General features: G+C 41.6%; 1 protein-coding gene across 1 annotated transcript in view; it reads right to left on the bottom strand.

The window, feature by feature from the left end:
- Nucleotides 1-12,907: 12,907 nt before the first annotated feature.
- Nucleotides 12,908-24,941, bottom strand: part of RSPO2 (R-spondin 2) — an 80,493-nt gene continuing 68,459 nt past the window's right edge. The window contains exon 5 of the mRNA XM_076329236.1: nt 12,908-13,619. Coding sequence (XP_076185351.1) covers nt 13,510-13,619 — 110 coding nt within the window. The 3' untranslated portion in view covers nt 12,908-13,509. The remainder of the gene's footprint in view (nt 13,620-24,941) is intronic.

Raw genomic sequence — 24,941 nt, 5'->3', positions numbered from 1 at the left:
GGCCATTGCTTTCTGCCAGGTGGATACCATTGCTCCCTGGTCGAGCTGGCAGAGCTTCAGCATCCTTCCTGCATGCCGTTCTGTGTGAACTGCCATGCAAACCGCCATGCCACACCCTTGCTGATGCACCACGCCCTGTTTGCCTGCCCTGCTCGCAGCGCTCCTGGTCGCTAGTGCTCCCCAGGGGCTTCTTTTATATGTGAGGGGGGGGCTTGGCTGCCGTTGGTCCTGGCCCTGCCCAGGTCTCATCAGCCGTTGTCACACAAGCTGTGGGTTCCTGTCGGGTCTCTCGGCTCCCCCTGAGGTTTCCCCGATTCAGGAAACCCCCCTGTGCACCACGCTAGAGCACTTCGCTGCAGATCATGCCAGCACCGGAGCTGCTCGCCTCAACAACTTTAATCTTAGCAGCCTGATCCACCTGCTGGTTGTTTTGATGTTCTTCAGTGGCCTGACTCTTAGGTATGTGAGCATCTACGTGACTATTACAACCAGGTTCTCTATCCGGGCAGCAATATCTTGCCACAATGCGGCAGCCCAGATGGGTTTGCCTCTGCGCTGCCAGTTGCTCTGCTCCCATTGCTGCAACCACCCCCACAGGGCATTTGCCACCATCCATGAGTCAGTATAGAGATAGAGCACTGGCCACTTTTCTCGGTCAGCAATGTCTAAAGGCAGCTGGATGGCTTTCACCTCTGCAAACTGACTCGATTCACCTTCTCCTTCAGCAGTTTCTGTGACTTGTTGCGTAGGACTCCATACAGCAGCCTTCCACCTCCGATGCTTTCCCACAAGACGACAGGACCCATCAGTGAACAGGGCATATTGCTTCTCATTTTCTGGTAGTTCATTATACATTGGGGCCTCCTCAGCACGCGTCACCTCCTCCTCTGGCGATATTCCAAAGTCTTTGCCTTCTGGCCAGTCCATGATCACTTCCAAGATTCCTGGGCGACTGGGGTTTCCTATTCGAGCCTGTTGTGTGGTCAGTGCGACCCACTTACTCCACAAAGCATCAGTTACATGATGTGGAGAGGGGACCCTCCCTTTGAACATCCAGCCCAGCACCGGCAGTCGGGGTGCCAGGAGGAGCTGTGCTTCAGTACCAACCACTTCCGAAGCAGCTTGAACCCCTTCATATGCTGCTAATATCTCTTTTTCAGTTGAAGTATAGTGGGCCTCGGATCCTCTGTATCCCCAACTCCAAAACCCTAGGGGTCGACCTCAAGTCTCCCCTGGTGCTTTCTGCCAGAGGCTCCAGGTAGGGCCATTCTCCCCGGCTGCAGTGTGGAGCACATTTTTTACATCTTGTCCTGCCCCAGACTGGCCCCAGGGCTGCTGCATGAACTATCTCCTCTTTAATTTGTTCAAAGGTTTGTCGTTGATCGGGGCCCCATTTGAAATCATTCTTCTTCCAGGTCATGGAAGGGTTTACGATCAGACTGTAATTTGGAAGATGCATTCTCCAGAAACCCACAACGCCTAAGAAAGCTTGTGTTTCCTTTTTGCTAGTTGGTGGAGACATGGCTGTTATTTTGCTGACCACATCCATTGAGATCTGATGACGTCCATCTTGCCATTTTAATCCTAAAAACTGGATCTCCTGTGCAGGTCCTTTGACCTTACTTTGTTTTATGGCAAAACTGGCCTTCAGAAGGATTTGGGCTATTTTCTTCCCTTTCTCAAAAACTACTTCTGCTGTGTTGCCCCATATGATGATGTCATTAATGTATTGCAGATGTTCCAGAGCTTCACCCTGTTCCAGTGCAGTCTGGATCAGTCCATGGCAAATGGTAGGGCTGTGTTTTCACCCCTGGGGCAGTCGGTTCCAGGTGTACTGGATGCCCCTCCAAATGAAAGCAAACTGTGGCCTGCACTCTGCTGCCAAAGGGATTGAGAAAAACGCATTAGCGATATCAGTTGTGGCATTCTACTTGGCTGCCTTTGACTCCAATTCGTATTGAAGTTCTAGCGTGTCCGGCACAGCAGCACTCAGCAGCGGCGTGACTTCGTTCAGGCCATGATAGTCGACCGTTAGTCTCCACCCTCCATTAGACTTTCGCACTGGCCTTATGGGACTGTTAAAGGGTGAGCGAGTCTTGCTGATCACTCCTTGGCTCTCCAGTCAACAAATCAGCTTATGGATGGGAATCAGGGAGTCTTGGCTGCTATGATATTGCCGCCGGTGCACTGTTGTGGTACTGATCGGCACCTGTTGCTCTTCGACCTTCAACAACCCCACAACAGAAGGGTCCTCTGAGAGACCAGGCAAGGTAGACAGCTGTTTAATTTCTTCCATCTCCAAGGCAGCTATACCAAAAGCCCACCAGTACCCTTTTGGGTCCTTGAAATACCCTCTCCTGAGGTAGTCTATGCCAAGGATGCACGGAGCATCTGGGCCAGTCACAATGGGGTGCTTCTGCCACTCATTCCCAGTTAGACTCACTTCAGCCTCCAATACAGTTAGCTGTTGGCATCCTCCTGTCACTCCAGAAATACAGATGGGTTCCGCCCCTTTATAGCTTGGTGGCATTAGGGTACACTGTGCACCAGTGTCCACTAGAGCCTTATACTCCTGTGGGTCTGATGTGCCAGGCCACAGTCCAGTAAATTCGGTAGTCCCTTTCCTCCCCCTGGTTGGAGGCAGGGCCCCTCTAGTCCTGGTCATAGTATTCATTATTCACTTCTTGTAAATACATATCAGAAGTCCCTTTATTAAGATCAGAAGTAAGATCAGCCCTTCTACTCTCTCTGGGGAACTGCCCACTGGAAACTGGAGCAGCAATTTTCCTGGATGAACCCCCTTTTGTGATTGTTTTTCCTTGCAACTCATGTACCAGTGCCTCTAGGGTCAAGGTAGATTTTTCCATCCCACTTCCTCATGCCCTTTCCGTGGTCACACAGTTAAAACCACAGGGTGGCCCGTGGTGTGTACCCTCTGTACCCTCTCTCTTGAGCAGAGGGACACTTACTCCTAATAGCTGAGATACTGGTCCGTACAGGTGGGGAGTAGGGCATATCCTCTTTGAGTTGCTGGAACTCCCGGGACAGTATCTCCACAGCCAAGATGCAGGCCCATAGGGAGGAAGAGAGACTTTCTTCGTATTGCCAGAGTTGGCCAGCCAATTCATCTACCATTTGCCCTTCTCCGTCTTTCCAGGTCATTACTGCCAATGAGTTGGCATGTGATGCTGGTGCACTCCGTACTGACTTCCACCACATGGGTTGCGTACATTTGACTTCATCTGGATCTTTGAATAACTGCTCTTTGTCCAGGTCATTATAAATCACTTCCAGCATGGCTAATTCATTCAGGTACTGGATACCTCTCTCCATGGTGGTCCACTTGCCTGGGTGATATATAACATCTTCCTTGAAGGGATACCATTCCTTCACTCTTGACAGGAGTTGCCTCCACAGGCTGAGGGCTTGTGCCCCTTTTCCAATTGCTTTGTCAATGCCTCCTCTCCTAGAAAGGGATCCCAGCTGCTTGGCTTCTTTACCCTCTAATTCCAGGTTACTGGTCCCATTATCCCAGCATCGGAGCAGCCAGATGACAATGTGCTCGCCTGGATAACAGCTGAAATCTTTTTACATATCTCGCAGCTCAATCAAGGACAGGGATCTGGTGGTTACTGCCTCATTTATGAGTTCTGCCTCTTCCTCCTCCTTGTGATGGCCCTGCTTCAGAGTAGTCTGCCTCATCCACTTCTTCCCTTAGTAGGGGAAGTTTCTTCCCTTACTAAACGAACTGACTTTCACTTCCAACATTTCTTTGTACGTATAGGGGCGACTGATACCAGCACAGGTTGGTTCTCTGGTTCAGCTGCAGTGCCTGTCGCGGGGGTTGGAGTAACCACAGTGCTTGTCACCGGGGTTGGAGTAGCTGCAGTGCCTGTTGCGAGGGTTGGAGTAACCACAGTGCCTGTCACTGGGGTTGGAGTAGCCGCAGTGCCTGTCGCCAGGGTTGGAGTAGCCAAAGTGCCTGTCGTAGGGGTTGGAGTAACCGCAGTGCCTGTCGCCTTGTTGTCAGATCCAGAGAACTTCTCTTCCCCTTGAGGGTACTGAATAGTGTTAAACAGGGCTTAGTAGGCATGGGCCAGGCCCCCGCATGTTGCAGTGACTTGTGTTGCAGTGACTTGTGTCTCCCTAGAATTGTCAGGGTGACAGCATACTTTTCCAAATTTTTTACTAGTTTTTCAGGATTCTGCATTTGTTGAGGGGTGAAGTTCCAAAACATTGGAGGTGCCCACTGTCCTAGGTACTTGCCCATACTATCCCACACACCCTGCCACTCATAACTATCCAGCCTCAGGGCAGATCTCTGGGTGGTGTTCTTAAATAATTGTTTAACCTTAAACAAGACCTGAAACACATTCAGGAGACAGAGCAACAGGAACATGCTAGTTTGAACATCCCAAGGATATTCAAAATTCTTAAGAGCTGTTGTAACTAACCTGGAGGAGAAGGGGAAGGTGAAGGAGCGGGGGGAAAGTGTCCCCCCTTGTCTCCCCCATAGATTGGCTTTCTGAGGAGAAAAGGTAAAGGGTGTAATTATTAATAGTTTCCAAGACATGGTTCCTGAAGTATGGAGAAGATGGCAATGTTGAGTAAAAATACCAGATTAGTCTCACGACCAGTAATTTTATCATATCATAAGCCAGTATTACACAGTACACCAAAATGATAACCTTAATCCAGCCCCCAGAGGTGATAAACAGCACAACAAGGAACATATACAGCAAGTAAGGTGTTACATAGCACAACTCTGAGACAAGCACAACTCTGAGAGCAAATAAATCAACATTGCGACCAGCACTATTAACCTAATAATGGATGCTTATAACAAATTTGCCTTAACACACTCTGGTCAGATCTGTCATTATCTCAACCCTTCGAGTCCCACATTGGATGCCAAAATGACTGTTGTGGTTTAACCCGGCAGGCAGCTAAACACCACACAGTGGTTCACTCACTCCCCCGTAGTGGGATGGGGGAGAGAATCTGAAAAAAAAAAAAGGTAAAACTCATGGGTTGAGATAAAGGCAATTTAATAGGACAGAAAAGAAAGGGAAAATAATAATACTGATAAAAGAATATACAAAACAAGTGATGCACAATGCAATTGCTCACCACCCACTGACCGATGCCCAGCCAGTTCCTGAGCAGCAGACCCCCAAGCAGCAGACCCCCGGCCAGCTTTTCCCCTAGTTTATATACTGAGCGTGACATCATATGGTATGGAATATCCCTTTGGTCATCTGGGGTCAGCTGTCCCAGCTGTGTCCTCTCCCAGCTTCTTGTGCACCCCCAGTCTACTCGCTGGTGTGAGAAGTAGGAAAAAGCCTGGACTCTGTATAAGCACTGCTCAGCAGTAACTAAAACATCAGTGTGTTATCAATATTATTCTCATCCTAAATCCAAAACACAGCACTGTACCAGCTACTAGAAAGAAAATTAACTCTATCCCACCCAAAACCAGGACACGTGTTTAAACAGTTTGGTCCTGTGTGAGATCTTTCATCAACAAAACTTTCAATGCAATTCTTTTCTTCAGTGAATGCTTTGTGAAAGTGTTTTTGCAAACAACAGATAGCAAAAATTAGCATAAGAAGACTTTCATATTAGTGTGAGAGAAAAGAACTGGAATAGCACATAACCAACAGATCAGAGGATACGTGTGCTTAGTGTTCAATATAACTTATAAGTGAGAAAGAAATTCATTAAAATTAACACCACCATAGTCAAATTTAGAATCTCACTCACTCCAGGTTTCTCCAGACATTTCAATTTGCCTGATCAACTCCACCTTTGCCTAGTTCCCAAGAAGGCAGAAAGCACACACAGTACTGTGTACACAAAAGACCTCATTGCTGTCGATCAACCTCAGGACTGCTGCATTCTGGATCATGATCTACTCTCAAAACCTTTAAATTATGTATAGAGGACAGGGGTGGCATAAAATTTTTTACAGGAAGGAAAAGTGACTTCTACTTGGCAAATGTAGCATTGAAAATGGGCTACAGCCAGTGGACAATTTTGTTGCTGGAATAATCAGGCAGGTGAAAGCAGGCTGAAGGAAGGCGCTCCTGCCAGAAGCTTGATGTGGAGAGGACGAATGGCTTGCTCTTTTTAAGACTAACTCAGATGGAGGAAAACACACATTTCAGGAATTATGTTGTATAACCTGCTATATTCCACAGAAAAAATGCTGCTTAGGAATCAAAATTGTCCTCTTCTAGGCTTCAAGTCCTACTGTAGATCTTAAGAAATATATGCTGGGTTTCAAGACTGGTCTTGAATATAGCCTTGGTGGTACAACAGTCCAGGCTGAAATGCACACCACATCTTCATTGTTAGCAAAGGGTCCATCAACCTTAAATGACCTGTATTTGCTCAAGAAGCCTTCATCTATATTTATATCTGTTAATTAGCCATTTTAATAGGGAAAAGGTAATTTGGGTTTATGATAAGGTTATTTGTGGCAGAAATTTCTGTTGTACAGCCGAGTTCTCCATCTCCTCTGTGTATTCAGCACAGCAATGCTAGCTTTCTGCTTAAAAACACACCAATATTCTTCAGTGCCAGTATGGTCAAAGATCTCACTTTTCTAAGAAGTGGATTTGGAGGCTTCCCAGATAATACATCTGCCCTTTCTTTTTACATCACACCTCGAAAAATGAAGCTGGCCAGAGAAATCATAAGAATTAATATATTTCTCCAGAATGCATGTGCTACCTACTTTCTCTGAGTAACATCTGGATTTTCTTCAGAGTGGCTGGCTGTGTAACTCAGAAATACATGCCAAAACATCTGCAAATCAGCTACGTATTGCAAAGCATCTGCAGCTTAGAGCTCATGGGAATTCCTTGAATTATGGTATAGGGACCACCGAGGAGCAGGAGGGAAGGGGAAGAAAGAGTAGGCAAAAACACCAAATCCTTGTGCCACACTGTTTGCATGAAGGAAAAATAACAACAAAATGAGAATAAGAATGAAGAATGATTGCCTCATTCAACTAATCAGCATTGCAGAGCTGCAGCTTATTTATAATCAGAAGAAATACAATTTTGGTCATCTCAGTGAAGATTTTTAAAATGCTTTCATTCAGCATTCATGCATCCTTATCATAACTGCATAAAAAATTCAGACTGAAAATGTTTCTTCCTCATTCGTTCTTACTGTTGCCAATCTTCTATGAACTATCACCTTGTCATAAACTGGAAAATTCTTCATGGTTTTAGTTCAAAGTCAAATATACTTTTAGGTGATAAGAACCTTGCACCTTCCCTGCCAAAGTCACCGTCTTTAGCAACTGTCCCAACAGAACTGATCAAAGACTTTGATTTTGAACAATCTTATTGAACAGGGATTGAACTGATTTGAATTTACAAATTCATGATGAATGAATGATGAAGCAAAAAAAATAAAGACAGAAAAACTGTTATCTAAACTATCTTAGTAGAGAAAAAAACACTATATACTTCTATATAAAAAACTAAAAAGAGGCTCTAATAGGTCAAACCCGTAGTTCAATATTCTGGCTCTAGTAGTGGCAATGGGCAATACTGTGTAAGGTGAGCACGAGCCATTAGCTGCAGTCCATTCATCTCGTATTCCCTCAGCATCTGCAATCATTGGATCAGGGATGGTCATTATACTTGTCTATATACTTACCTATTCCTGTTTTAGATTATGGATGTGAGAGGTTACATACTTGCCTATTCCTCTCATCATCTGTTTATAGACCTTTAGTCCATGAATGTCTTTTTAACTCTCTAGAGAGAAAATATCTGATCACAAAATAAATTACTAGGATCCACCTTAGAGTTTGAATCTACATGTCCTAGTCAAGAGAATAAGCAGACTATAAGACATTTGAGGTAGAAGGGCCATTCACTGCTTCTGCCAAAGCCAGGCCACAGGGTAACAAGGAACGTGAGACCAAAAGGAGAGTACCAAACCGTGACAGAGAAATCCTGTGGCTGCACTCCATGTCCCTGACATTTTTTGTGTACATATCACTAGACAGCAACTAGATAAAAGACTGAAACAGTTCTGGAGCAAAGATCGGAAGCCCCCCTTCAGCTGAAGGCCTTCACTTCTGTACGTGGCAACAAGTACCTCCAAGTCCACTCAGAAAGAGAAATAAAACATAATCTCTCACTGCAGTTTCTGATAAAAAGAGGACTTCAGGGGAAAAAAAAAAAAGCTCTTATCTTTCCCATAAAGTCCTCTTAAAGTCTGACAGGGAAGCTAAGACATAGTTGCAAGCCAAGACATGACATTCTCTAACTGCCACTGTTCGCTCTCTTGAACTGAATTTCTATTTTGAGAAGTGACTGGGGAAAAACAAATCAGCCTCATTTTCAGTGTTTATTCATTTGTGGTCTATGAACTATTAGTTAGTTTCATTGGTATTGCCCAATTATAATCAACAAGATTACATGAGTGTCACTGAAGACACAATTTGAAAACAAGGACACTGGACAGCTCTTTCACAGCTGGCATGACCACAGATACGTTACCAGACATTTTAACTGAGGATCCAACTTCACTGAGGTTGAGGACATATGTTCATTAGACACAAACAGAGCTAGTTTGTGTTAAAAAAATATCAGCTGAAGCCTAGAAGAGTAGACAATGGGCTGAAGGCTGGGCTCACTTAGGATGCTCTTTCTAGTCATACTTTCCTTATAGCATTTTTCACTCCGGAGAGGAACTACACTTTATACACTGGCCTGCCTTCCCTCAGGTGTCCTGCAGGTCAGGCTGCTCTAATACTTCCTAAAGTTAATGTCCTTTCCTCACTCCTGGACAGAGTCTTCTCATGAAGAAATGATGCCAGGTTCAGCGCAGAGATTTCAGTAAAGAACTAAACAAAAAGCTGACAGTGGTTTCTGGGTTACACTTTCAGAAGGGTACATTTTGTTCTTGTTGGTGTCCGTCCAAAATAACATCAGTCTAAAGTTTACTGGAATTTATTCTGGCTTACACTATCGGAAGTGAAAGTGAACTAGTTTCAAGAGACAAGTACATTTTCTTGGTCAAGGGAAAGAGATGTACAGTTTGAATTCAAAAATCTCTCATACCCCCTGGTAAGTGGTAGCATCAGTCATCAGTAACATCACCCATTTAAAAAACCATGGCACTTGTGCCGGTAGTATCCAGTTAACTTTATTCTATGCTCTATTTCATGAGCATAACAAAGCACTAACTCTGATCTCTGTCTGTCTTGAAAAGCCTTCTCAATTTAGAAGCTTTCAATCAAGATTTTATCAATATTTTTTATTTTAATAAAAAATAAAGTTAACATGGCATTTAATTTATTTTTTTTTTATTTTTAGCTAACTCAAGTGAAATTCTACTTTATATTTTTTTATGCTCTGCAGCTTTCTGTACTATAAACTCATACTGATAAAGGAAGACACATCATATAAGTTCTACAAGTGTTCACTTTTCTTTCATAGACATCTTTATGCTAAGCATATATAGTGTAAGAGGAGAATAATTTCCTAACACTGATGTGTAATATGGAAGGTTTGCATTGCCATAATGTGAAAAACAACTTCTTTTTTTTTTTCCCCAGGAATAAGAAAAGAGACATGTAACAATAGTTTCTCACTAGCAAGAACAGCTGAGATGCATTAAAGACCAGTCAGCCACAAAATAATTGCTTTAAACTTGCACCTGCTTTTTTTTTTTTTTTTAATTTAAAGAGACAGATGCTAGGAGGTCAGGATAAGGTAAGGCATACTGAGGATAGAGAGATTGTAAATGCAGAGTGGGGCTATGCAATTGTCTCTTCTGGGACAGGTGAATAAGATATAAAAGAATGTACATTTTCAAAAAAATAACTTTTTGCACATCATTGCAATGTAACACTTTTTTTAACCCATGATTACAGCATGGAAAGTTCTTTACCCTACTAACTTGAATCTCTTCTAGTTTTAAACAAATTTCCAATAGCTAATCATTAAACTAGGGGCATAAAATCCTTGTGAACGCAGAAGTTCCACTGCTCTGAATCCTTCCACTGTTTGAGAGAAACAGTTAGATTCAAAAAGTAATGACAGCTCTGAAAGGGGAAAAAGGTGGCATCTGTACCCGGTCAGCTGTTTACCAGAAAAGAAGTAAGACCTTTGCAAGCCTGCTTCTGATCAAATTTAAAGGAAGTAAGAGGCAAAGTGGGCACAGGCTGTTTTCATGATATCCAGCTTTGAAAATCTGATCTTCAAGAAACCAAGATACCAAGAAACAGTATCTGTATGAAGATCCTGAAGCAGTAGCGTAAACCAGTCCTCTCCCAGGGCTGTCCCCAGTTCTCCAAGCATCCCAGCAGAAGCATGAAAGCCACTGTTGTGAGGATCTTCTCTGGAATCCCAAAAGGGAGTAGTCCGGGAGAGGTTGGACCTCCTCTGCTCAGCACTCAGGAGGCCACCACTGGGGTACTGTGCCTGGCTTGGGATACTCAGTATGAGAGAGGAATGGAGTAAGTCCGCTGGAGGGTCACTAAAATAGTTAGGGGGCTGGAGCTTAAAACATCTGAAGAGAGGCCAAAGACACTGTGGGTGTTTCATCTGGAGAAGAGGAGGCTAAAGGGAAATCTAGCAGCAGTCTTCAGCTACCTGATCAGGGCTTATAGAGAAGACTGAGCTCAACTCTTCTCAGAAGTGCACAGCAAAAGGACAAGGGGCAATGTACACAAATCACAACAACAGAAAAAATCCCTGTGAAGGTGGTCAAACATGGCAACACAGACTAGAGAGGTTGTGAAATCCTCCATCTCAGGCAGATTTGATATAACTTCGAGGTTAGCCCTGTTTCAAGCAGAGGTTGGGACTAGATGATCTCTCAAGGTCATAGAATCATAGAATCATAGGATATCTCAAGTTGGAAGGGACCCATAAGGATCATCGAGTCCAACTCCCTGCTCCTCACAGGACTACCTAAAACTAAACCATATGACTAAGAGCATCATCCAGATGCTCCTTGACCTCTGACAGGCTTGGTGCCGTGACCACTTCCTTGGGGAGCCTATTCCAGTGACCGACCACCCTCTCCGTAAAGAACCTTTTCCTAATGTCCAAGGAATGGTCCTTTCTAACCTCAGGAGAGTATGATTCTACAAAAACCCGAGTGCTATGAATACATTGATAGGATCCACCATGCAAAGGCAGGATAAAAACAGATGTCTAGGACAAAGAAGAAACTACACATGAGGGCACTTGCTACTTAGGGATGAGTTTCTTGTATCAACACTCTCAAGGAAACTCTGAATATGAAGGTGACTGGGACAAGAGAAATCAATGTATATCTAATGCACAATGCCTTTTCAAATATCTTGCAAGTATCAATAAAATAGCTGTTTGGAAAACCATCAAATTTTCCACTCCAGTGGGAGAAAATCTGCATCCACATACCTTCTCCAATTCTTCTATGTGTATGCTATTCCAAAGGAATGCATTCTTTGAATTAAAAAGGACCCAAAATATTTTACTCAGAAGCTTGTGACATAATTTTATTGTATTTTGTAGCATTCTTTCCATGACATGCCTAATACAATATTTGTAACCACTACCAAAAGGATTGTATGAGGGCATTCACTGCACTTACAAATTTGATAACCAGTAAGCAAACAGGCAGCTACAGTTCTTATTGTGCTTTTTTTTTTTTTTGAAGTGAGCATTTAATATCCAAAATAGCAGCCCAGGATCAGAACAATCTTACTGTCCTTAACATTATTATGTTCTAGGTAAATATGAACATATTCTAAATGAAAGATGGTGAAAACCTCATGGTTAAGTGGAAGTCCACAAGCGGTTTCATGGAACATTCATATGTGCCTAACTACTGCACATTTTTGTAGCAACACTTGTCCTAGCTAAATATGGATATATTTGTGCTTATAGAGGCTTCATTTCCCTAGTTTATTTGTAAAGCATATAACCCATAAAACTAAAACTGAGATTTGTGGGACTTTTCTAAAGTATATGTTAAAAAGAGTTTTGTAGGGGTCTGGGGTCTGTTTTGCCGTTTCTTTGCTTTGTGTAGGTCATATGCAAGTTTTAGTCCTAGAACTGGAATAACATTTCTAAGTGACAGCATAAATGACAGCCATTTTAGTGTGGGCTTTTCCCAGCAAATATTAAAAAACCTCCTTGAATGCAAGCCCAATAATGCTAAATTACCAAGTTACACATCCTGAGCCATTTTAACTTCCCACACAGAAAATTCTCTCCACCTCTCCCCCAAAAAAACCCTCAAAACACACCAGATGCAGATTAAATTTGCTAAACTTCTACAAATAACTGGCAATACTGGGACATTGGCTGGGGTTTGCTACACTTTTGAATGACTGAACTTACATCGCTTTTTTTTTTGTTTCTCTCCTATTCAGGTATTTGTTTGCTGTATCTGACTGGATCAGGACTAACAGAAATAAATCATTGTGCATTATATCTGAAAAAAACCCTACACATACAGTCTTAGATACCAAGAACTTTTCATATAATTTCTCTCCTGACACTCAAAACATCTATCATCGTCATGCCTCATCTTAAAAAAGTTACACTTCTTTTTCTGAGACAAAATACACCAGGGCTGAGATAGGAGTACAGAATAGCAGAAAAGAGTCGCAGTTTACTCGTCTGGCAAGTATACTTCAGAGCTGACACTCCTTTGCGAGGGTCAGTACAAGGTAGTTTAGCCATCTGAATGTGCTTTACAAATGAGAAAAAAATCCAGTTTGTAACTATTGAGAAATATGAGAAGATACTTAAAACATAGTAAAAAGTAAACATTTACTGAATTATTTTAAAGTATATTACTAGAACCAACAGGACATAACTTTAAACATGTATAAAGTATTATACATAAAAATGCATAGATGTACAGTAAATATGTTCATTTATATGTAGACAGAGTAATATGTACACATAGGGTCTGTTGTGCTTCTGTAAGTCTAAGCAGTAATTCCTGTGGTATATTGTCTTAAAGCAGTTTTATTATACAACTGTTTCAATGTAGCAGGTGCTGAGAACAACATACATTAATGCTAAGTAGTAAGTCATATCCATTTACTCTTGAAATGTACAAATATAGGAAACAAAGGCCATAAATGCAATAGTACCTACACCTCCAAGACTTCCTTTTTTTTTTTATTTAAATATGCACAAGTCCGCCTAATGGTGATACATAGGTTTCTTTCCTGCTTCCCTTCCATGTCAACATGTTGACCAGGCACTCAGGACAAAATCTTTGACGCACTTCAGCACCACTTCCACTGATTCAACTCAGTGCGCTCCTGACCTTGAAGTCTTCAGGTCAAAAACGAGAGGAAAAAATAAAATAAAAAATATATAAATAAAACAAACAAGCTTGTGGGCTTTTTTCACAAGTTATTTGCCACCAATACTGTCAAAGCAGCTGAATCTTAGTGCATCCATGGGCAGGAACATATAGCAGCTTTTGTGCACTTCGCAAAAAAATATATTAAAGAAAATCAAGTCTTTACTGGCTTGTTTTATCTGTTGCTAAAAAGATGCTGTGCTGCTTCTGAGCCCTTTCCATCAAATTCTTTTTCTTCTTTTTCTTGTCCTTTGTTTTTGTTGGCCTTCTTCCTAAAAATAGGAAAACCAATGTCAATGAGTCAATTAAGTAAAGAATACAGAAGTAATATTAGACTGTAGTCAAAAAACTCAGTGGCACAGAAATTATCGATGGGGACTGTAAAGGCAATGCTGGCTAATGAGTTTTGATCATCAGTGGAAACAGAAGTTTTCAATGTGGTACAAGAGGAAGCAAGATCCTCGACTGTCAACACTTGTCCACAGGCACAATTTTGCTGGTATGAGTAACCATGTTGATATAGGTCTCACTTTCGTCAGGATAACTCACGCAAGCAACATTATGCAAGTGCCTGGGGCCCAGGGCCAAACAAGTACGTAGACTCCTAACTCACTGAAAGCTGGATACATGCCTTAGGCCCTTGTGTAAATTTGCTTCAGTGAGTAATCCTATTTAAGTCAAGTCCAATATATCCGTGATTTCAATGAGAAATTAGGCATTACAGCCCAAGTATTTGGTTGGATGGCGTCCTACATGCTTTGGCAGAAACAGTGCCGCCTCTGTGAAGAACTGCTATTATTGCTTATTAGTACACCGTGACTAATTCTCACAGCATATTACAGTGCAGAAACAAAAATTTCATTACACGCTTCTTACTATTGGAAGTTCACTGAAAAATAACCAAAATCAGGAAATCGGGATCAATGCAGGAAAAAAAATTCTCAGGCTCCTGGGATGGGAAAGCTTCTTCCTGTTCAGCTCTAATAATAAATCAGTGCCCTTTGATTATCTCAGCAGAGATACCACGGACTGAAAAAATGCTAGATACAAAGGCCCTCATTCAGCAATGCATTATCTTTTAAGTATATGCTTAAATCTTATCAAGTCTAGTAGGATTTAAGGAGATGACTGAATACTGTCTGGAGTGAGAACAATCTGGGTTTTCTTGGCAGCATCATATACTGAAATATGTGATCAATGGTTAAAAAAATAAGGTTATTAATCTCTAGAGGTGCCAATTTTGCAAACTTTCAGGAGAACTAAATGAACTTAGGAAGACAGTAAAAGGAAAATCAAGTAGCAGATGACATAAAAATGTGAAAATGCATTTTTCACCTATATTGTCAGTACATTATTAACTGGGAGAAATGTTTGCCAGTCTGGCTTTGTCTTACTTCCATATTGTTTCTTAATTAAAAAGGCCCAAACCAATATGAAGCATTTTTCTCTATTTGATAGTAACACTGAATAAATCTGATTCTAAAATTATCAAAATTTATGATTCATTAAAATATATATTTATATATTATATGCGATACTTCAGATTACGTATTTGTAATATGCTGTCTAGGCTACTATTCTCTAGGAATTATTGGAATACTTGTATATAAAATAAGACAGGACATTACGGTAATGAGCACATGAGTTTAGTCCATATTAAAATCATAAAGGTCCTTGGAGTTTACTTCTGCTTCTCATTAAAGTCTGGCATTAATGCTACTATGGCATTTTGCCATTTACAGTAAAACCTCAGTCCAACCAATCATTAATCAAAGCAGCTTTTAAGTTAAAACTCTTTAGTAACACTGTATCTAATGACTAGGCACATCTAATGAGGTCAGAGGGAAGGAATACTTGACACAAAGTGGCATTATAACAAGATGGTTTGAATTATAGAAATTTCCATATCAAAATTTTATTACGTGATTCTACTAGTTGGTATATTGTAAGGCATCAGAACTGGGATGAATGTATAGTTCAACACTGTATTGGAACTTGCATTTTAAATATTCTAAACCCAATATTTTAATATTTTAACCCAAATCTTCGAGATACTTATTAAGGAAGGAGTAGATGAGGGGAAGCAATTTTAAAGGACTGACCAATGCTGCTGGTCAATTGATTCTCAGAAGACCCGCAGAATCAATTAGAGCTTTATTGGAGTTTTGCTATCCTGTTTGCTCAGTGATCTTACTTTCTGAGGTTTTTCACTGTACAGACCAATTAGTAAAAGAAATATAAACTCCAGTCAGTGCCTCATCTAGTTTTCTCTACAACTTCCTCCAGAGAACTAGAGTAAATGCTTACTGTAAGTTTACAGTAGGGAAAGATCCTATTATTTTTCCTCTGAAAACTTTGAGATGCACAGATAAAATGACGCACAACCCACTTGGTATCTCTGTCTAAGCCTTACAAAGTAGCTCCTGTAACACAAGCATCAGATCAAATTGCCAGCACTCTCCCCATACAATATCCTTAAAATAGAAATGAACTGGACTAGATTTCAGTGATTTGACATGTCATTGTGCAACAAACACATTACGGTGCTTCTGCTGCTCTGCAGCAATCGTCCCCGTACCTGCTTCTGACCCAAGGCACACCAAAGGCAAATTACTGTCTTTTACATGTGCCATGGAGTAACAACCCGCGCGGAGGCAGTACCACTGAGCCATTGATACCTGATAACTTGTTCTCCTGTTAGCAAGCTCTTTGTCTGCTCACTATATTTCCAAGTGCCCTGTTGTACAGAATAAGTTTTATTATTTTCAGGACAATATTAAACCACACAGAGAAAATCCAGATGGCTGGCGATGCTGATTCCAACTGTCATTTTAACCAGAAAACTGAATATAAAAGGTATTTCTTGGCTAACCATTGGTTCCCATATTGTTACTAGAATGAAACAGAGATTAGAGATCAGCAAGAAAAAAGTGACTATAAAGACTAGAGAGTTCAAACAAAGTATGCTGCTGAAGTCCCCACGCATGAGAACTTCTATTAAATTCAGATTTCAATTACAGTGCTTATTTTGTCAGCAGAAGCACAGTGAACAGAAGTAACTTCTGAATATCTTGCTACAGATGCCTTTTGAAGAACATGATGTTTATGATGCAGAAAGTAGATCCTCAAAGAGGATCCAGAAGCCAAACTCGCCCAGTTCCCCAGCTGGAGGGCAACGGGGCGAGGACGGCCGATGGAAGAGGCGTTCCCCTGGGGCTGGGATGTCAGCGGCTCCCTCCGCTCTGTGCCATGGGTCGGGCGTGGAGAACCTCGTCCGCAGGGACCCTTGCACGGTGTCCCTCACACCTCGCCATGCTCACTGCTCCTGAGAGCAAGAGCCCTGACCCCAAGTCTCTCTCTCCATAGGAAGCAGCAGGGCTCTGCTGCGCTTGGCTTTGCTGGGGCAGTTGAAAAGGAGTGGATTTTAGCAGCGGTGTATTATAGTCCAGAAGTTCCTGTTGCACACAGAAGGCAATTCCTGGTTGAAGCAAACAAGGAGGGAGAGCAAAAGCACTCTGTCTCTCTAGAGGGGTTTTACCGCTATCAATAACAGGTTATGGTATTACTGCACAGGACAGAAAGTGACAATATCTGAGATATTAAGCCTGATCCACCTAGCCTATAAACCCCTCCTGATCAGAAACAGCACCCAAGTGAGCAACTTGTCCAGCACAGCCGCCTGGGATCTGCAGCCAGCACCGCTCAACATTACATCCTTCCGAGGGATAACTCGCCTGCTTGTCATATGGCAGATAGCCACGCGCCTTGCTTCTCCGTTCCAAGTTACAGGCCTCCACATCAGGTCTGATCTTCAATCTTTATTTTATGACTGCAGACAATCTATTTTTGAAAGCCCTTAGTGTTAACAGCAATGGGAGCAAACACAAATAATTCATGCAAAGAGCAGGATATCTGAGCACTGTTCAGGTTACCGTATTCCTATTTTTATTTTGATTGCCTTTTCCCTTGCATGCTAACAAGCTAACTAACTTTTCCTTGAAAAGCATTTTTTATCTTTGACTGTCTAAAAAAAGGCTCCTCAATTTTTATTATCAGAATTAGCTCTGAACATGATTTACAGGATTTGTTTAATACTCTGTAAAGTTATGTGTATACACTGACATGTATAGGGCCTAAGAAAGCTCTGAAACTTAGCTGGATTCGGTGTTCAATTATCTAGCAAATAAAAGCCTTAAAAGCTTACCTATCATTCTATATCTCATATTTCTGCACAGGTTATTTTACAGATGATTGGCACAGCCATTCATTCAAACCCTTTATTGCCATGTTATAAAATTCAGTTTTGCTGTTTGCTTTATAAATTACCAATGAGTAAGTCCTCATTTTCTACTAAGTAACTTATCCCAATGGTTGGTATTTTACAGTGTTACTTATAAAAATTTTGTTTGGACCGCTTGCTTGTGGTAGATAGATGGGCAACTAATAAGCTATGCAATGAAACATTATTGTCAGCTAACAACGTATCACAGCTTCTAATGGTATAATAACATATAGGTAGTGATACAATAACATATAGATAATAAGACAATTCCAACACAAATTCCTGAAAAAACATTATTTATGCTAATATACACAGCAATTGTCCGTACACCAGAGAGTAACAGCTACAAAAATAATTATTTAACTTGGCTCTTGCTGGATTATTTTTCTTCCTTTTTTGTTGTTTTTGTACCATTTTACCAGTGTTGCTCCTACAGCTGCTGCATGCTGGTATTATTAGAGACTCGTGCTCAGTTCTCTGGTTTGTCTCATACCCTGAGCTGAAAGGTATTTGGAAATACTGCATGTTCCTTCTGGATGGACCCACCTGGTCAATTTGGGATACACGTTACTTGGCTCAGAAGGAGTCTTCATCACCTTCTGCCAGCTGCAGGCAGCTTTCTTCAGACAGAGTCTGGGCAGCAGATTCCTTACACTCAGGGCACTCCTGATTCTCCAGAATTAAAATGCAGCAGATGTATTCACAGGGACTCCCGGCAACGTTGCTCGAGATCCTTGGCTCAGACAGACAGCATCAGTTTAGTATCCAAACTGTCCTTCATCTGCTGTATAAATACTGTTGTATGTACTGCTCTTCTAATGAAACCCATCCATTGCTAGTTTCAGCAGATGGAGAAAACACAGTATACAACCACATGAGGGCAGCAAGGATTAAAATTTAAAACATTTAATAAAAGAAAAAAAAGCAACAACTATCTGCAGCTTTATTTCATAGTGTAATTCCCTCACAAATTTTCAGCGTTCTCACATACAAATTATTATTTTAGAGATGTCAGAATGTTTAATACTCCCTTCTTTATTTAAAAGAGTTTTCTCTTCTATTGATGACTACTGAATAATGGGACTTACAGGTATATGCCTGCTTCCCTTTCCTGTATTTTCATATGCAGAACTTTCACTGCTAGCAGCAAAGGCACAATGGTGTCCTGGGATAACAGCAGACCTTGCTAAATACACCTTTTAATCTTTTCTTCCCTTTCATTTGTCCTTTTAGGAGCTAAATGTTTCACACTTGTACATCATTCTCCTGTGTCTGCAGTTCTATCATAGACCCCACGTGTGGCAGCATCTCCTCCCCATAGTAAGCTAGAAAAGTTATTACACTCAAGTTGTATCACTGGAGGATGGCAGACACCAGGGAACTAATGACAGCAGTGGAAAGATGATAGAGATACTCAATGATTAACCAGTCAGATCAACTCAAGAGCAAGATGGCACATGTAAGCTTCTGGAGGAGCCCTCTCTGGCAGGACAACTTCTGTCCTGCACAGACCCGTGGATGCCTCATCATTTACTCCCTGTTTGCAGTGCACATTAAACTACATGTAAACAGTGACCGCAAAAATCCAACAACCGAGCAAACAAAGGATTCAGTCCAGAAATTATTCCCCAGAGGTAACTTATTTCCTGGGGCTTTCAGTCCAGTTAAAAATTTTGGATACCGAAACTGCCAGAGAAATGCACAAATTGTTAAGAAATCTTATAAACACACACTCAATAAAACAAAAAATTCCCCCACTGCTACAAAGTCAAGCACTTCCTAAAGCATGATTTACAAACCAACGCTGACAAGTGGCCCACAGGAAGCGGATGCAAAGAGCTTTAATAACTTAGCAAACCGCACACCGCGGGCATCTCTAGCAATGTCACCTGCTACCGAATTCATGACAGCTTTCCTAAATTGAGTTGCAGTTGGGTTTTTTTTACACCATCAAGTTTAGGCTGAAATTGGCTATGCTCAATGTGTGCTACAGGAGGAATATGACTTGGGGGAAATCAGCCAAAGTAAAATAGCCTTTTTGGACAGGAAGTGAAAGACATTGGGACTCGGATGGTGACATTGGAAAAGAAGTAAGAAGGTTGAGGAGATGGGACAGAAAGGGTCAAGTGTCAGAAACCAGTTCCTCATTTTCCTGGGTGAATTTCTGATGTCATTTGAAGAAGTCCTGCGAACACATATTTGCCACTGAAGACAACAGAAAGTATGGTATGATCACACAGAGTACATCAGCTGCCCACAACACCATTTCAAATCCCAAAATACCAGAATTTGTAAAGGCGGGTCAATTAATGTTTGCAAATCACTGAAACATGGTAACAATGGACACCATAGAAAAGTCATTAATTATTTTATCATTCTTTCTTCATTTGTAAGGGTTGAATAATGTTGAGCAAATGAGGTCTTAGAACAATTACTGAATAAAAATAGAAAAAAACATACCATAATTATAGACTTTATCACAACTGATACAAAGAAGGAGCAAATGAAGGCACTTCTTCAGCTTTGAAGTACTTGAGTTTGCAAGATTACTGGTCGTCTTTTGTACTTTTTGGTGCAATACTAATAGCTAATGGTATAAATTATATGTATTCCCAGCCTACTGAAATTAATCATAGACTAAGAAAATGAGTTCCCTTATGTAAATGTACAGTTTGATGTTTTTCACACATTCTTGTCTATTTGATGTCAGCTTTCCTAATGAAAATCAGGGAAATTTCTGTCTTGAGTAAACCTTGTAATTTTTACACAAATCATTACAAAAGCATTGGTAGTGCAGAGCTAACCTGCGTGATATCTTATTCAGTTCCTAACAGTCAGAATCCTGATATTTTATTTTCAACTTAATAATTTCACAACTTTGGGTAAATTATTTTATCTCAGCCAACACTTAACATTGCATATACTTTGTGTTTGTATACACCAGACATCAGCTACTGAGATGAAAGCTAATTTAAAAGAATCAAAGAATAATTCCTCAACTAAAAGAAATATCAAATTATCCCAAGTTTCTGTATCTTAATCCCACTAGGTTTTTTTGTTTTGTTTTGACACATCCACTAAGAAATTAAGGGTTTTATTATTCAGGGCAAAAATAAGCAAAGTGAGGTACTCTTTTTCTCCCAAAGTACACAACTACTTTTCATCTGGCCTGAATACAAACTAACTAAGCAATACTAAAATCTGATGTTCCTTCCTTCTGGACAATATTGAGTATCATCAGACACTGTCATCTGTTTAAGAAATACTGGTTCCTCCACAAAGAAGGGAATTTACATGTCACAGCCTATTGACAGTTCAGTAGATTTTTTCCTCAACTTTAGGGCAAATTCACTGGGAAAAGAGTCATCTTACATTGCTGAAATGCGTTGCATTTCCCACAGTGCAGTTTTCCAACGCGTTCAGTAGATGGCAGTGATATATTAACTGACAACTGGCTTCCACTTCCATCCTTTCAAAGAATATTAATTTTTCTTTGTAGAAATACCCATTACTCTGCCTAGAACACAAGCCATTCTATTTAATAATGAATATAAAAAGTGCAAAAAATAAAAATTCACACATAAGGACTCAGAGAAGAAAGCAAAGAAAGCAAAAGAAAGCACACTAGGAGAAGAGGGAAACTAGCAAACTCAAGGTGACATGGAAACTCTCAGAAAACTCTGATAGAAGACCTACGTTTAACTGAATAGTATGGATGTTTAAATATTGGGTCCCATTGCCCTTTCAGTCACAGTTGTGTGAAAACAGGTGGGTCTCCATTGCAGCCAAAATGTTTATCTAATGTAGATTTAGCTCAGAATTCAAATGATGTATCAGTTGCATGCAGAGTACTCACTATTCTTATCTTAGTCAACACCATGTCAGATCAGACGCTTTGCAAGCAGAGCCAAACAAAATATTTCCAGTGAAAGGTTTGGGTTTGTTTATTTTCCTTCCTTTCACAGTGCAATATAAAACAAATTTCAAAACAATAAAAAAAAATCATAGACAGTCAAGAGTACACATACACGTGTAAATATATTTTACCTCTATAGGCAACAATTATAGCTAAGAACTAATTGGCTTTGAACTTCTCTAGGTTTGATTGGACATTAATCTGACTTAAAACTCCCTCTGTCCAGTATTTCAAAGCAGATTCTTTATTTTTCTTCCATTTCTCCGTTTTCTAGCTAACTCAATTAATTTCATTTTTATCTCATCATATAGAGAATAGAAAATAAATTCTATTGAGACAACATTTATTTGTGGCACCTGTAAGGTTTAATTTCATACTGGAAATTGCATTTTGTTCAATTAAGGGTTTCTTACAGAGAGAGAGATTATACTGGAAAGTTGACTTTTTTTAGAGATTTTTTCCTTCTGTGAAATACTATTTAGTTGTGAAGGGTTTGGGTTTTTTAATCCCTTTAGGGATTCTGGTCAAGAACTGAGGAACAGTTTTGTTCTGGGACCTTTTTTTTTTTTTTCTTTTTTTAACTGAAACAGCTCCAAAAATAGTTTTAATTATCACTTCATCCTCTCTTCAAGTAATGCACAGGTAATCCTACTGAAGTTCAGTAAGAAAAGAGGCTAAATTGAGCACTTGACGACAGAATAAAGTACGATCCAGCAGGAACACTCCTACTGAATAACAACTGAAAGTGAAGATGAATGTATTATTTCTAATAATACGATGTAGAATTATTACCTCAGTCTGCTCATCAGGAATGGTGTACCAGATTAACTGCTCCACCTGTGTTGCTCACTGATATTCGTTTGGTTTATACTCAAGAAGGCGCTGAAACAGAAGGTATTCATGCCTACCAAAATTTGGTCAGGTTGGTCTCTGTTCATTCGTAACTACGTTGGTGTATACTGTGTACGCTTGTTATTCTCCTCAGACATTTTTCTGGTGCAGTGAGATGAAGCACACGCACTTGTTTTCTTCAGCAAACCCACAATCAGAACTTCACTCCATCCATTATAGCTTTTACAACCTGTACTATGGTCACGATGGAGTCACTGTCTTGGTCTTCTAGTTAGGGTATTATCTTTTCTGATATTTCCCCTCTGCTGATGCAGTGCAACACACTCTTTATATCTAATGATCTAAATTTAGCTTTCAGGACTTCCCTTTACCTGTACATCCCACACACTATGGCCACAGAGTTCTCCATAGTAATGCTACACCTGCATTACTAAATTAAACAGTGTTGGAGAATATCCCCAAATACTGTGTCTCAATTGTCTGTCATGTTTTGACCTGCGGCAGCTCCTGCCCTTCCCAAGAGACAGCATAGGCCAGGGCTGCTCCCGCAGGTATGTCCCTGGCTTGGAGCTCTGAGCAGAGCAATATGGATGTGGACCAACCTGTGCCACTCAATGCAGTGCCAGATAACACCCCAGCACATTTAGTTAACTACTATAGTCACTATGTTTGAGCTGTGGCCAGTCAGGATTTAAAAGATGTCCTGAGTTATATGGCTTTATCCCTAAACGTATTACAATAGCTTTCTTGCTGGCTTAAAGAGAAGCACTTTCCCAAGACTGCCTACAAGGACCTAATACTCATATGCATGCAAGGTTGATTTATGCTGTAGCCAGTTAATTCCACATCATATAGCTACAGGAAGCTTATTCACTATCAGAAGATGGAGAAAGGGCACTTTTCACCCTAATTTTTACTTGTTTCCCAATAATCACACACCAGTTTTTCATGGATATTAAGATTAATATTGCACAGCCATTTATAAAAAATGTATACATACGGTATCCAATATGGCACTTTAGCTTGCCAAAGCTTTTGTTTGTGTACTAGTGTGGTGGGTTGACCCTGGCTGGACACCAGGTGCCCACCAAAGCCGCTCTGTCACTCCCCCTCCTCAATGGGACAGGGGAGAGAAAACATAACGGAAGGCCCGTGGGTCGAGATAAGGACAGGGAGATCACTCAGCAATTACCCTCACGGGCAAAACAGACTCAACTTGGGGAAATTAGTTTAATTTATTACCAATCAAATCAGAGTAGGATAATGAGAAACAAAAACCAAATCTTAAAACACCTTCCCCCCGCCCCTCCCTTCTTCCCAGGCTCAACTTCACTCCCGATTTTCTCTACCTCCTCCCCACCAGCAGCACAGGGGGACGGGGAACTGGGGTTGCGGTCAGTTCATCACACGTTGTCTCTGCCACTCCTTCCTCCTCAGGGGGAGGACTCCTCACACTCTTCCCCTGCTCCAGCATGGGGTCCCTCCCACGGGATCCAGTCCTCCACAAACTTCTCCGATGTGGGTCCTTCCCACGGGCTGAAGTTCTTCACGAACTCTCCAGCGTGGGTCCCTTCCACGGGGTGCAGTCCTTCAGGAACAGACTGCTCCAGCATGGGTCCCCCATGGGGTCACAAGTCCTGCCAGCAAACCTACTCTAGTGTGGGCTCCTCTCTTCGTGGGTCCACAGGTCCTGCCAGGAGCCTGCTCCAGTGCAGGCTTCCCATGGGGTCACAGCTTTCTTCAGACATCCGCCTGCTCTGGCATGGGGTCCTCCACGGGCTGCAGGTGGATATCTGCTCCACCATTCACCTCCATGGGCTGCAGGAGGACAGCCTGCCTCACCATGGTCTTCCCCACGGGCTGCAGGGGAATCTCTGCTCTGGTGCCTGGAGCACCTCCTCCCCCTCCTTCTTCTCCGACCTTGGTGTCTGCAGAGCTGTTTCTCTCACATATTCTCACTCCTCTCTCCCAGCTGCTGTTCTGCTGCAGGGTTTTTTTTCCCCCCCTTCTTAAATATATTATCACAGAGGCACTACCACCATCACTGACGGGCTCGGCGTTGGTCAGCAGCGGGTGCGTCTTGGAGCCGGCTGGCATTGACTCTATCGGACACAGGGGAAGCTTCTAGCAGTTTCTCACTAAAGCCACCCCTGTAGCCCCCCCCCCCCCCGCTACCAAAACTTTGCCATGCAAACCCAACACAACTAGTATCATCAAACCACTGTCACAACTTTAGAAACAGCTTTATGGCCGATGGAACTTTTTTGGAAGTCTGTTGTTTATATGGAGTCTACTTTACAATGAAGTTAGGAACATTAAATCACCCGACTGGGTTCTTTTAACTATGATCTGGACCAGCTTTTGAAGCTCTGCTATTATCTTTGGAAAAGGAGTGCATGAGGAGTTCTGCAAGGAAGTGAAAAGGCATCAGGATGACGGTCCTTCTGCAACGTGGTCATGCTGCCCCTGAGCCTGTCCACCGCCTCAGTGGGAAGTGGCAGCACAGCTCTCCCAGGATGTTGATGCTATTTTTTTTTCCACTGC

Source organism: Aptenodytes patagonicus, chromosome 2 (assembly GCF_965638725.1).
Source record: "Aptenodytes patagonicus chromosome 2, bAptPat1.pri.cur, whole genome shotgun sequence".
Taxonomy (NCBI): Eukaryota; Metazoa; Chordata; class Aves; order Sphenisciformes; family Spheniscidae; genus Aptenodytes; species Aptenodytes patagonicus.
The sequence above is the reverse complement of the archived record's forward strand: the minus strand, read 5'-3'. Positions and strand labels throughout refer to the sequence as shown.